The 15,187-nt window shown below is 43.7% G+C and overlaps 1 protein-coding gene across 2 annotated transcripts in view; it reads left to right on the forward strand.

Moving 5' to 3' along the window:
- The window catches only part of SPRED2 (sprouty related EVH1 domain containing 2), a 392,302-nt gene that overhangs the window by 331,144 nt on the left and 45,971 nt on the right, over positions 1–15,187 (forward strand). For both annotated transcript variants that reach the window (XM_069608158.1, XM_069608159.1), the window contains exon 5: positions 13,917–14,063. In XM_069608158.1, the coding sequence (XP_069464259.1) occupies positions 13,917–14,063 (147 nt within the window). The remainder of the gene's footprint in view (positions 1–13,916; positions 14,064–15,187) is intronic.

The raw sequence follows: 15,187 nt of genomic DNA on the forward strand, positions 1-15,187 counted from the left end.
TGGGCACACTTTTAAATTCTACCTTTTAAATGTACTTCTAAAATTCAACTTTCAATGAGCGGCTATTGGGCACACTTCTAAATGCAACTTTCACAGAGAGGCTATTGGGCACACTTCTAAATTCACAGAGCGGCTATTGGGCACACTTTTAAATTCACAGAGAGGCTATTGGGCACACTTCTAAATGCAACTTTCACAGAGAGGCTGTTGGGAACAATTCTAAATGCAACTTTCACAGAGAGGCTATTGGGCATCCTTTGTAAAGGATTGACCAGTTATGTTTGGGGGGATGCCTTTGTAACGAAATATGTGCGAGTGTGGTAACTGTTGCCATATTTAACATGACATCTTTGTGTGGTTCGAGGAGAATCTGGCTAGTTTGACTCTATGGCGTGTAAGGAAGGCATGGCATGGAGCAGTAGACAGACACAATGGATACAAGTTTCGAAAAACGTTTAGTATTTTGGTTGGGTTGGTAGAATTCCTAACTGGCCCTAACTCTAGAATGGAGGTCGTCTTGACAATTAAATGAATAACAAACAAATCCAAGTCAGTCTAGTCAAAATAAAAAGGCCTATACTAAGAAAACCTAAGCGTGCCCTCCTTCTCAAAATTAGAAATGTGTTAAGGGCATACAAAAGAAATATAGTGTCTTAAAAGAAATGTCAGAATGGCTTAAGTAACAACTCCCTTCCCTACGTTCAGCCCCACACGATCTAGCGAGTTTCTTAAAAAGGATAGGTGGATGGCACAGTTCTGTCAGTCTTGCACACTTTGGCTTACTGGCACAATTCAACAGTACACTCTTGGGCTTCAAACTTCTGGTAGTTAAATCACTTCCTTGGGCTTCATCCGCCTTGTCATCAGTTCTGCACAGGCTTCCCTCTGCCGGGCTCCAGCTTGTCTTTTCTGTGGGAGTGCCCTTCCCCACGTTTTATCTTAGGCATTTTTTCATTGTTGAAGACTTTCGAAAACTGCTAGGATTTTACATAGAGCTCTACATGACCACTCCGGCCTCTCTCTCAACAATTCTGAAATTCACAATCTTCCTCATCTTGTCACACCAATTCTGCGTTGTACTTGTACTTATTCTCTGTTTGCCTCTTGGCCTTTACAAAGTTCATATACTTTGCTCTCTTGGCATATTCAGAGTTCACATACTTCGTTTCCATCTTGTTCAACTTTCTTTCCTTATTGCGGTTACTTTCTTTCCTTTGGTTCCCGCTGTAATATCTTTCAACTCTCATAACATTTTCACTGAGCCTTTCGAATGCATGACTTTGCTGCGCAGGACCACTGTTACTTTGTATCCTTTTCCTTTTACAATTCATAAATTGTCCTTTCCATTTGCATTTTATCGGCACACACGCAGCCCTCGACTTTCAGGTTACAGTTACTTTTGCCTTTAAGACACTTTTGTTGCCTTCGATAACTCACCGGTCATGTTAATTGGCCTTCTTTCATCTTATTCTTGCTGGAGTCAAGCCCATTACCAATGCCTCCTCCCCCAATGCTCCCCCCCCAACTCTTCCATTCACTCAGGCTGGTAGCGGGCCTGCTTTCATGCAACTTGAAGGTTTCTTTCCTCCGCTCACTCTGTTTCAGCCCTGGAACGCTTACGGCTTGCTGGGTGTGGATTTCTCGCCTAGCTCTCTCTTGATCCGTACAACTGCTGATCAACCCATTGGCCTTCCAATTTCCACAACCTGGTTCGCATCAGCCTCGAAAGAGCTGTTCCTTCTCGTGCCCAGCCTCGCTCAAAGTGTGCCTGTGCGCACCACATTTTTTATTCTCACTGGGAGTGTTAACAAGTGGCAGGTGTGCATTGTTAGGACTCTGTGCCTGACACTGCCTGGCCTCATTACAGGGACAGAGCCAATGCAAGTCAGTGGACGTAATCTTTCTGACCACATTCCTCATCTTCCTCGGCTCAATATTGTTGTAAACGTAAAGTGGGGAGAAATTATGTGAGCTGTAGTTTCCCATAAAATAAGCAGGGATAGTGGTTTGATGGTTTGTTGAAAAAGGGGATACCATGTCTCACCATTGGGTGCTTCTCCCCCACTACCTGAGGAGCCCCTACATAGGCGATCCTCCCTCCCTCCCTCCATCCTTCCCTCCCTTCCTCGTCCACCCCCCAGGGTCGGGATCCAAAAGCGATTACTTTTCCCTGGCAACCTGACTACGGGATCCTCAGGAGCTAGGTTGGGAAACACCCTCTGGTTTTTCACAGGCATCATCTAGCCCGTCTCGGCCGTTTGTACAATGAACTTGCTTTACGGATAGACGTGCACTCGCTTCTTAAGAGGTGGAACTATTTTCGGTTACGGAGATTGAAGGTTCTCCAGCTTGGGGTCTGGCATGGATTTACTTGCTCATGAATATTACCTGTCGTCCGGCTGGGAATCCTCGGTTTGGTAAAAGAAAAAACTGTTGCACTTTCTCTTACAAACTGTATTTCTACTTTAAACCAGTCACTGTTCTCTGGGTCATACTGCCCCCATCCAATTACAGTCCTCTCCCTAAGCCCCTCCTCTGGCAGCCATCTTCAGATTTTTACTGCACGCTTCAGTGTTTGGGGTATTTGAGTTTGCTTTGTGTACTCCTTCTACGTTTTTTCATGGTTTTGACGGAAAAAGGTTCTATTTTTGTTCTCTTCTCCATCTGCCAACAGCGGGCATCCGTTGTCAGTGAATTTCAATGCCCCTCTAGGGCGAAGATCATTGACGTTTCCAGAAGGCCATCGGCCTGCTTCACACCCTCCGACCATGATGGAGGAGAAGGAAGGAAGGATGATCCCTCTTCAAGTCCTGCACCAAGTGCGGGCTACAGTATGTTTTTGTTGAAGACAAGCACTTGCAATGCCTCTACTGCCTGTATCAAGACCACAAGGAAGGAGAATGTGAGATATGCCTCGGATTCTCCAAGAAGACGACAAAGGATAGGCACAGTAGACTGGCAGCATGGCTGAATGCCATGGCCTCTGCCCTGTGCTTCGACCAGGGTCATGCCTCACCCAGCACCGGCCGGTCCGAGGAGCTGTCTTCTAAGTCCTTTGAGGGTGCCTCAGATGTGGGGGCCCAACACGAGATCAAGAGCTGCAAGCCTGGGTCCACCAGGTCGCCACAGAAGCGGGTCCCACGGTGCACAGGGCACGATCGACATTACCCTCCGCCTCCATTGCCAACCCGCAATCAAGCTCCTCCTCGAAAAGCAAATCGTCCAACCCGGCTAAACTGCGGGAGAAGCCAGAGAAGCTGCTGACGGAGGAGATGAAGGCCGAACTGCTGAAGAAGGCCCAATCAGCACTGGATAAGACTTTGTTGACGATAGTTGGGGGTGGCTTCTTTCATGAAGGTTAAGGGGGCTGACCCTGTGAAGGTAGCCCATGCAGCGCGGAAGGTATCCCTCCCCTGAAGCACAAAACCGCTGCTGTGACTTTGGCAAAGTCTGCTGGCATGCCAGAGAAGGGGAATAGTCTCAGACCCGGATCTGTCCCCTCAGGGTGGAAAAGGGGGCGGGGGGACAAGGAGTGCTATGAGGGGACCTATGATAAGGGACTGTTGGAAAACCTGTGTACCTTCTTAGTCACTACGCACAAGGGATGATCGAAGTAAGAGAATCGTATTAATATCCTAAAGTTATGGAGGATGTATGATAAGGTGGGAGGGGAGGCCCGCAATGTTTAAGTTGCAGAGGAAGGGTTGAAAAATAAGGGTGTGGCAATTACTTCTGCAACGCCCCATATGGGTGCTATCCTTTAGCGCCTGCAGGAGCATATACCATCCCCAAGTTCGAATCTCCATTTTCTCCAGCGGACATTCCAGTGATTACAAGACAGACACGGGTAACGCCTTAGTCACCTACGATTTCTGAAAGATGGGATACCGAGGAAAGTGGAAGGGTAATTCCTTCAATTGTTTGCCTGCCTCCTCTGCTGCTGGCCCATCAGGTGAATCCCATCTTGTTTCTGTGTGTTTCATTTTGTTTTGTGGACTGTGTTTCTGCCATCCTTCGTGTGGTGTGTGCTCACTCCCTCCACCTCCCTCCCTGCAGCCATTGGCCCGTGTGGCCTTTATTTCTGCATTTAGCTTGAAAAGAAAGTAAATAAAAAGTGCACCGTAGCTTTTAAATCTCCCACCAGATGCTTGCAGCCCCATTTGCCTGCCTCCTCTGCTACTGGCCATTCGGCTGAATCCAATCTCGTTTCCGTGTGTTTAATTTTGTTTTGTGGCCAGTTTTTCTGCCATTCTTCATGTGGTTTGTGCACCCTCCCTCCACCCCCCTCCCTCCGTGCAGCCCATTAGCCCGTGTGGCCTTTATTTCTGCACTCGGGGATTGATTTCTAAATAAGCCACCTGAATTGAGGGGTTGCTGTAGGAATGAAGCCCCGCTGTCTGAGTTCTCCCAAAACCAGAATTTCTATCTGGAAAGGTAAATAACCCCCAATCCCCAATTTCATCGGGCTAAAATCTGGGAAGATAAAAGGACTGGGAATGCAGGGTGGTGCAATTTGAATACAGGGACAGAGGTGCTAATATCCCAATGTTCTGTTTTCCATATATACACAAAGTGGTATGTGGTTTCTTTAATGTCCAGTTCACTTAATCCAAATCTGAAAGTATTTTTTGCTGCCACTTTAAAGTGGGATTTCCTTTGTAAACTTAAGTATTATTTGCGAATATAGTTGGTGGATAAAGTCGATGTGGAGTCATTTAGATCCTACTGTAATCCTGACCCACTATTGCCTAAGATATCATGCAGTTAATACTGCCAGTGGAGACCATAGTATATACTGGATGTTTGCACAACAAAATTCACGCTGAAAGAATTCTTTCTATTCATTAAGAGCTGCGTGAACTGCAAATCCTCTGCATTCCCTTCTCTGTCTGTCAATGCAGAGGCAGAATCGGGTGTAATGTGGGAGAGAAGGGGGCCTTCAACTAAGTATCTGTTACTGGAGAAAAGTACATCTCCAGCTCAGAAATAAAAAGAGACCGAAAGCAATGTATGCAGGCCTCTTTAAAGCTGGACATGCGTCTAGATTGGAAGGAAAATATTCATTTTCAAAGAAAGTGCCACACACATGCATATATTCACAGATTGCAAGCAACACTCTTAAATTGAGTGAAAGTAGCGTGTACCTGTTCAGGGAGCCGCGCTGAGGTGTATTGAGAACCCAGTATACATGTTAGTTCGGCATAGGGTGAATACATTGATAAAGGGCAATTGCGAATTCTAAACTATAGGAATGTATGCATGCAAGCCTTGTTTAATACAAATGGCTTGCACTTAATCCCCACATATACAACTACACGTTTGTATAGAAGATTTAAGTGAAAAATAATTGTTATGGATTTAAGTAATTTTTCTCTGACACCATACTTGTCTTGATGCTGGAGAAAAATAAGTATTTTGAAAAGTGAATGTCTGTAACTAGAGAAACGCAGCAAGAGATTGCTCAAATAAATATGCAAACTCTTGTATCTTACGAACTGCTACCCCAAAAATGTAACTTGTGCAAATAGACGGACGAAAACAGTAGACTTATATAGAAGGTCTCTTATTTGTAATACAGAATATAGAGTAAATGTTTGGAATGGATACATTTCTGGACTTCTAATGGTGAGATTCAGATGGGAGACAAGATTTCGTTTTGTTTAAGTATTTATTTTGGATACCCACAATATTGGAGTGAAGTCCAGAGTAAAGCTGGAGACACAGTTGGTTGAAACTATCAAATTCTTTGAATATATTTCGATTCCTGACTTCCTCACCGTCTGTTCTTTGCCCCGACTTGTGTGGTGGGTTTATATCAATGGGAACATTAGATTGGCGTGTCAACAGTGCCAATAGCAAGGAGTGTGTGTGTGTGTGTGTGTGTGTGTACATCCCACTGTGATTGGGTGTGTTCTATTACATCTAAGTCATTATAATTCACTGCAACGCTTTGACATTTTGGATGTATATGGCGATGCATGGCAATATGTTAAGATTGGAAGCTTGTGTGATTGTGTTTGCGTCACTCACTGTGTGTATTTATTTCTGTCTCTTAATCGCTTTTTTTGACACCTGGTCACAGCACAATGTCTCTGTTTCACTGTGCACGTTTCTTCAAGCCACAGTGTGGCATTGTCGCAGTGGCTAATTTCTTCTCACTACAAATGCACGTGCATGTCAATTTTTTGTATTGTTTGTTCACTAGAAGTGCATTTGTCATCAAATGTCACAGTGAAAGTATCCAAGTATGCCAATGTCAAACTCTGTTTATGATGATAGACACAAACCATGGAACAGGCCGGCATTTTATGACAAATATTCATATTTTCAGTACTTTCCTCCTTTTCATTCAAAATACATCATTGCAATGACTGCAGTGCAGCCCATAAAGATGGTGCTGCCCCCAGACTTTAGCAAAACAAAAATGTGATGGCTGGAAGGTTTTGAATTAATCATAACCACGGGCATAGCTCTGGGCAACCCTCCAGACCATCCTTTTTTCAGCTTGCCAAGCCATTACAGAAGGGGAAAAACCATATGCAAATCAGGGTTGGTCCTACCCCAAAAGGGAGCAGTGCAGCCTGAACTGCTAGGTGACATCCCTTCTACACGAGACCACAAGCATCCCCAGACATGTGTCAGCCTTGTTGGGCAGCATTAGTGAGGAGTAGCTCGGGTCTCTAGGCCGAGCAGACTCGGGACCCACGTCTGCGCACACCCGTCCCACTCGGAGTGAATTAAGCAAACAAAAATGTGATGGCTGGAAGGTTTTGAATTAATCATAACCACGAGCATAGGTCTGGGCAACCCTCCAGACCATCCTTGCCCCCAGACTACCTCATGCAGTTGTCCTGAAATTAAAGAATGTAAAAATACGGTAGGACACAACAGGGAGTTGGACAGATGGGGATATGCTTTGGAGCACTGGACACTATTAACTCTTGTAGTTCTAACTTCCCTCAATTTATTCCAGCGTTTAATATGTTTAATGGACAGCAACTTTACTAAAATTGGTCTGATAGTCACTCCATGTAAAAGCAAAGGATTGCATGAGGGTTGTGCTTCTAATGTAGATTGTGTTAGTCAGCCATATCTCGCATTTGGTAGCAGGGGTTGAAATTGAGATTGGATAAGCAGGAGGAAAAAGCAGCTCCTGGATATGCAGCATTAACCAGTGACCAGGAGCTGCCACTGGGGAACGAGGAGCTAGTACATAGTGTTCCGCAAATCAAACTTCCACATGAGATGCAAACATATCATTTTGTCCCTTATTTATGATCCCTTATGCTTTAAATGTTGTATAAATATGTCCTAATGTGTATGTATAGGTTGTCCCAAATGCCTAGAGTTAAATACACATGGGTGTGTTTGTTTGGCATCAGCTAGTCTGGGTAGCCAAAAGAAACTCCTGCTAGCTATTAGTCTAAAGCTAACCAGGCTCTTCTAGGCTACAAGCAGGCGCTAAATAGCTCCTAGCTCCCCTGAATTTCGAACCCTGCGGTAGATTGTGTTAGTCAGCCATCTCTCGCATCTAGGTAGATTGGGTCAGGTAGCAACATCTCTCGTCCAGGCCAATTGTCCACTGTTGTACTTGCAGCAAAGGCACTGTATTTTACTGTCTACTGTTGATGCCCATTTAGGCGTTTGTCCTGCTATCCAGGTGTTCCAAATCTAGGTGGTTCTGTATTTTACTGTCTACAGTTGAAGGCCCATTTAGGCGCTATCCAGGTGCCCAAAACTAGGTCCTACTGTATTTTACTGTCTACTGTTGAATGCCCATTTAGGCCCCTCTCCCGTTATCCGGGTGTCCCAAATCTTGGAGCTACTGCCTTTTACTGTCTGCTGTGGTAACCCTTTTAGGCGCACCTCCCCACCCATTCTATCCAGGTGCCCCAAACCCGCTCCTAATACCCTAACCAGTTGCCCAAGGTCAGGTAAGCCTGCATCTAGTGTGGTACCCCAGTTGGACATGCCCCCTTCTACTCAGTCACATAATCTGATGTACCATTCCCACAGGTTAGACGCAATGCCACACATTGGCCAAATCGGAGCCGCACACTGGCGCATCAGTAGGCCTGACAAGGCTCACCACACCCCATCATCCCAGCCTTCCTCCTCACACCTGCTACACCCTCTGAGTAGATCTCGATCCACTCAATCAAGAGTGGCAAAATGGAGAGCGGGAGCAAAAAACATTGACCCTCGGAATATTCTTGGCCGCCCAGCGAACCAGGTAAATCGACCTTTTCACCCCACCCCCGCTAACTAATTGCCGGCACCCTCTGCTCGCACCTCGACCGAGCAACATAGCAAAACCCACGCTTCCCTTCCTTTCTCTTGCTCAACCTCCACAGCACACCCATACCCCATGGGCCACTCGAAAGTCAAGGAAAGGCCCAGACAAAGACCACGCCAGGCCCCTAATAGCTTCCCCTGTTCTCCAACCCAGATCCCGAAACCTGCCACCTCACTATAGTGCCCAAACCTCCCTGCTGGCACCGAACCCCCCCAAAACCTTACGCTTCACGCTAAATATAGGGGGTAGACACATGAATGGCTTTGTAGGTAATACAGATCAATAAAAAAAAAATCTTTCTAGTGGTAGACAATGGACACTTTTTAAAATCTGTGTATCATGCTTCCTGGCATTGCACTTCCGTTAGTCTAGAAGCAGCAAGAAATACAGTTTTCAGGGGTTCCAGTGAAGATTGGGAATTATTTAACAGTGAGGCTTCCCAAAGTTAATATGGGGCAAAACTAAAGATTGAACCAGTAAAAAGGAGCCGGAAAAAATAGAAGATTTATTAGCTCTCAAAGATAAGTGATAATTAGCGGATTTAACTAAAGAGGTCATGTGGGCAATCATCGAAAAAATGGGAGCCCAAAAGGAAACCCAGAGATTTAGCATGAGGTGCAAAACAGAGTGTGCTTCTTTAATATTTGCTAAAGGCAACCACGTATCGATGGAGGGAAGTGAGGTCAAATGCGAAAATAGTAAACTGTCTTTCAAGGGTTCAATAAAAAAAAAAAAATGTAAGGCCATTCAATAATGTTTCTCTCTGACGACACCCTAACATAAAGTGCAGTGTCCATCGCTACAGATAAGCGGTGTATCTGCCACTTTTACTCCCTAAAAATAGTCAAATACGCCCCAAAAATAGAAATGGAGAGTAAAAATATTCCAAGCAAAAATAGGAAACGGACACGTTGAACCGTGTGCCCATGCTTTCTCCCACACAGCTCTATGGATATGTTTGGCCCAATAGTGCACGCAGTACAACAGGAAGAAATGACTATTACTGCCTGACCAGAAGAACTAAATATGTATCTTTTATTCTACTTGAATAATGGTGCAAAGAAATAATTATTACAAAAAAAAATCAGTTTTCCAGTTAAAACACATTTATTTCGATTATAAAGTGCTCCCATTGGGAATTGGACTTTTTTACTAAATAAAAATAGGGAGTAAAATACTCACACTTAATCTTATCTGCAGCACTGGGAGTGTCATCAGCATACTGATGCAGACTCAGTTTATCCAGTGGCACAATATTCAAATTTAAAAAGAAATCATAGGTGACCGGATTGACCATTGGGGAACTCCAAACACACATGCAAAAGGTGCACGCGCCGCTGCCCAATAGTCAGTTTTAATTATGCATGTGATTGATACAATGCAATACATTAGTCTTCGCTAACAAAAGGTACGTTCTCAGTCTTCTTACTCAGTTAGGCCAGAGTTTGTGAAAAAGTGGATCCCATTAATGTGGTCTGGCATGCTGACTGATGGATAGCGGCTCAAAGAAGAAAGGGCATGTAGTGCTCTGCTCGAGTACCACCAAATTGGAATAACAGTGAGGAAATAGTGGATGTTGTGGTTCAAAAGAACTACAGGAGCATCTGTCTGTCATATCCTGCACAAAAAAGAAGAACACGCAAGAGCACGTAGTCCCTGCCATTGGTAGAAAAATAAAGCTTGAACACTAGATATTATGAATCAAGTAAATGTAATTATATGCTTGAATGGTGATTCAGTATCAACAGGAGCCCTATTCAGTCATATTGTACACAAGATAGGATGTCCAGGGACATGTTTCTTAGGAATGAGTCAGTGGTCTAGTAATGCTATATTTCATAGTAATATGGTGTTATAGTAAGTGTGTTCAGAAAAGATGCTGCCATTTAGACAAAAATGTCTGTGTATGAGAATCAAAAAAACTAAAATATGGCAAAGACTAGCTTTATTGTAGATGCATGCAAGCCCTAGTTTTGCTACACTCTTGTGATATCATGCTGGGGCTAGTAGCGTTTAATGTATCCGTATTGGATATCTGTAATTCAAAAATGAAGGTCGTGAGAAGACTGGACACGCTAATGCTATAGCAAACGTGGTCTCCATTTTGTAGTCGGACTAAAATACAGGTTTGTAAAATATATGATCTAGTCATGAACCAGAGGATTATAAAAATGAAGAAAAAAGCTCGAATTATAAAGGGAGCTTGAATGGTTAATACCTTTAAATTAAGTAATACAGCTTCATTGTTCTTTCTATCATTATCATGGTAAACATTGGTACTCTTAAAATTTGCCAATTTCCTATTAACAGGGTGCCTACTGTAGTTACGTTAACAGAGGGAAATTACATTGTCTATGTGTAGAGGCCTGTAATAAAGGTGTCCACGGTATTTATCCAAAAGACCTCATCGCCTGAAGTGAAAGGTGTGACTCTTATGCAACATAGTTTTCTTCTTGCTGGTTTTCATTATTCCAATGTGTTGCAATTGGATTAACCATATCGCGTTCACAGATTTCACCCAGATTTCTAGTGTAAATATACTAAGAAGTAATACTGTATGCAAGACTTCAAATAGATAATACATCACTGTTTAAATCTGCATAAGAAATTATGAAATGAGCTGGCTTGGCCAATGCTGTTTTTGTTAGCTCTCCAGTAAAACCAGCCAACAAGTTCATTTTTCAGTCTAAGCCCTGCATACATGGTTACACGGAGATAGAGTTGATATTTCAGAGAACAGCTTGGCTATCATGAGAAAAAAAGACCTATTTAATTAAAGTGTTCATAACAGAGCATCTGTTCAAGGCCCCGGGTTAATGAGATCCCTCCCATTCGCAGATTTCTGCTTTAGACATGAAAGGCTTGCGTAGAGAAAGAACAAGTCATTGTGAATACATTTAGTGTCTATAGTGCCTGCGTGTGCAAGTACCTTTCGCACTAGTTTTCTGCTGTGAAGTAGTTGCATCCCCGGAGCACGTGATTTGTCCTGAACTATGGCTTCCATTTCAAACCATTGCTGTGTATCAACGTAGGAATATTATTTTAGATTTATAAAATCACCATCATCAAAATAGGTTTATTCGGATACAAAAATATCCATCAAACAAGCACAATATATATACAGAATGAAAATCAAAAGATTCTAAAAAGATTTTTTTTCCCAGATGAAAATACTCTTATCTGTATTATGCACTGGTATTGAAAGCTATTCTAAATCTGTTCAAAATGCATATTGATTACAGCCTTTCTCAAATGCATGGATTTTATCGAGAAAGTCAACAGAGTCCAGGCCACATAAGAAGAATCAGCTAGAAGAAGCAAGAATAAGGCAGGACATTTCCTAAAATGTAAATGCCCAAGCACAGGAAGAATAGTTGCTTTTCTTATGTATGTGTAGGCTGGACAGAACATCAGGAGGTGCAAAAAAGATCTTCCACAGCACCCCTGCACAAAATCAAGAAATGGCTTGAGAATATTAAGGGTGACTTTCGAGTTTAAGGCATATTAATAACAGATAATGCAACCTATTGAATTGCATAGAAGTAGAAAGTCTTGAAAGTAAAATACTGAGACCAGTTTGTAGTCCCATAAAGGCCTTCCAAGCCATGACATCCCCACTCGAGTGGACCTTGAAAGTCGGGCACTGTCTCAATTACAGCAATGTTCATTACCCTGTGCTGTCATCTAGTGAGGTGTACGAAATAAAAGGATGCATTTCCCAATAGATTGGAAAATCTCAGCGGCATACGGTCTGTCATGGTGCAGTAAGTCTGCAAACATTGCTGTACCTTGTGGAAGAGGATGCAGTGTTGGTATAAAATCAAACGGTGCATAAGGGGAAAAAAACCTCTGTTATGTTATTGTGATTTATACCGCGCACTGCTGCCATTTTCATGGTCTCCAGGCGCTCTGGTGGGTCTGGAAAGGAAGGGGGTTGGGAGGGGTTAGTTAGTGGGATTGAGGGGTAAATGCACAAGAGAGCTTTGGTGTGCTCTTGGTAGCTTCAGTTCGGAAAAACCGGTCACTGTGTGCTGTTTTGTTGTTAGTTGGTCGATGTTATGTGGTGCTTGAGTGTATATGGGCGAATTGTGTGCGATTTGTTTAGTGTCCTGTTGGGTCTGTAGTTTGCAATGTTTTTATGTTTGTACCTGCGGCGGGGGGTGGGGGGGCTTCGGGTGGGGGTCTGATTTGTCCTAGTACCCATCTGTCTATAATACACCGACTTATGAGATGGCCATGCACGGTGTTCATTTGCGGGGCACCAGCTAAAAGCAGGGAAAGGCTTCACTCATACATTAGACATTAGAGTCTTGGGTCACAATGGAGACACCAAGTAGTATGATGAGATCAACTCTGGATGCTACTAATAAAAATGTGTGCATGGCTAAATACACCTGCACTTAGCAGAACTACTCCCACCGAGGTACCTGCCGTGACACGTTGCACATTTTACAGCACCAATCTAAGAGTTGCACTCAAATCCTTGTAACAGTGTCCATCCGACCACCTGAGTGACATACACTATAACACCTCATGCAGCGTTCCTTCTGCTTTTAAGCGCTGTCTTAATAGGTGGTGTGATTATGCAATTTAATGGCACTCACTTTATAAACTTTGTAAGGATCAAAACCGGAGTCAACCTTGATGGGATTCAGACCTCTAGTTGTGCCACCTCTAAACATGTCTAGGGCGAGTGCTTAACACACCGAGCGATCTTTCGGGGCTTATTATTTTTTGCCGTAATCTATTGAATGCTCTGGCACCTAATTTTTTCACTTTGCTGCTGCTCAGCCCTGGAACAATCTAAGCTTAACCCAGAGTTTGTACACAAGACCACCTGCAATCATGACAGCAATAGGAGTCTGTACCATTCTGCCAAGCCCTGGCCGAAGATTAAATCACCAATAGGGAGGATATCTCGGGGGGGCAACGCGTTTGTTATGGAAGCAAGACAATGCATAGCAACACAGGTTCAAATCCCCGGCTCGTAGAAACTGGTGCCCGGTATTAAGCACGTTACAAAAGAACAATTATAATTAAAGGGAGCAATATTGAAGGCCCAAAAACATGTAATTCTTGTGATTCCAGCTACAGAAATCATATGTTATGACTGTTCCTACGATCTTTTCAATACAGCCTTATCCTCTAGTTGTGAAAGTGTCCAGCCCTCGTCTAGCTGGGCAGGTGCCTATCCCTTCTGGTTACAATGCATTTACGCTCTCGCACGCCTCGCCGCCTACTTTGGTGCTCTGAAACAGTTTTAAGTGGCACTGCACTGCGGTAAAAACACCAGCAAATACGATAAAAATGCGGATTTTACTCTTCTCCACTAGACATCCAGACTTCGGCCCAAGCTGAACTAGGTGAACTATAAGTATTCGGGTATATTTTACACACCCGATTATGATTTTATAACCGCATAGCAGGGTGGCACCAAAGCCAAGGGTCTCTTTTGCAGCAGAGCCACGAGCATCCAGGTGTTCACTTTGTTTTAGAAGAATTGTCCTCTCAACATTTCCACAATCCTCTCTCTTGTAATAATGCTTAAAAAAAACGACATAAGATAAAGGCTGTATATAAAATGGATATTAATGGTTTCTGGCTTTTTTTCTCATGCTAGAGTGCAACGGATAGCTCTTCTAATTCTTCATCGAAGAGGGAGCTGCCCATGCACATAATATCCTCTCCTGCATCGGACATTGATCGCTTCTGTGCTTTGGGCCATATTCACGACCAGTACCTCTCCGACCACTACCATCTGAATCAAGTAAGTATTACTCATTACATGTGGAGACACTTTTTCTTTGCCATTGTACCAAAAGCAGCCTTGAACAGTGCTGTCAGGTACAACAGCCCACGTTTCTGATATACCTGTATACAACAAAGACTTTGATATACAAATACCATAAACAGCTGTCCCGGAATTCTTTCTATTGACCATTGATTTATTGTATTCATTTATTGTTAATTTATACAGCGCTTATACACTGGTGAAGTGCTTCAAAGGGCTTCAAGGCGGGAAGGGAGCAAGGCAATACAGTAGTTATTCTTAGGCCTTGAAGTTTCTGAATGATCTAACAAAAATAAATAACAAGTGTACTAGGGCTGACTGCATTTCTCCTAGTGCAAATGCGTGAAATGTTTCAAGCACCACCAAGCTTGGGTGGGGAGACAAAGGGGGAACACAGGACAAACGAACATTCAGGTACATCGGCATACCAACTTGAAAAACTCAAGCGCCCAAAACGCTGCCGCCAGGCTCCTTCTTGAAATGGGACACAGGGATCACATCTGCCCGCTCTCCGCACCCTTCACTGGCTGCCTGTTGGACAAAGGGACACTTTGAAAATCCTATGTATTACCCACTGAGCAGTGCACAAAACCGCCCCGCATGCCTACAAGAGAAGATAACACCCTAGCACCCAGCACGCACCCTAAGGTCAAGCACTGCCCTCTAACTAGTCATTCCAGCCTCCAATTCTACCAGGATTGTAGGGTCTGCCTACTCATCTCTAACTCCAACTCTGTGGAACTCACTCCCTCCAAACATTAGACACACCAAAAACTACATGGCCTTCCGTAAAGCTCTTCAAATCTGGCTTTTCCGTAATCAATGACTAAGCCCATTGAAACTCTTCGTTACTATAGAATCATGAGTTCAATGGCATTAAACTGGAAAATAATCAGTCGGCCAATAAGTGTTCCTAGGGATAGTGAGGGAAGGGACCACAGAAACAGACCAATAAGATCTTATTGAGGATTTAGGAACTGTGAGACCACAGTTGGCACACAGTCTGTCCTGCAGACTCTAAAATATGCATCTACTGACTCTACGCTTCTCGATAGTACTAGACAGGCCTAGCAGCCTCTCGTGCCACCAAGTTACTCCTA

Source organism: Ambystoma mexicanum, chromosome 4q (assembly GCF_040938575.1).
Source record: "Ambystoma mexicanum isolate Mex_15411 chromosome 4q, UKY_AmexF1_1, whole genome shotgun sequence".
Lineage (NCBI taxonomy): Eukaryota > Metazoa > Chordata > Amphibia > Caudata > Ambystomatidae > Ambystoma > Ambystoma mexicanum.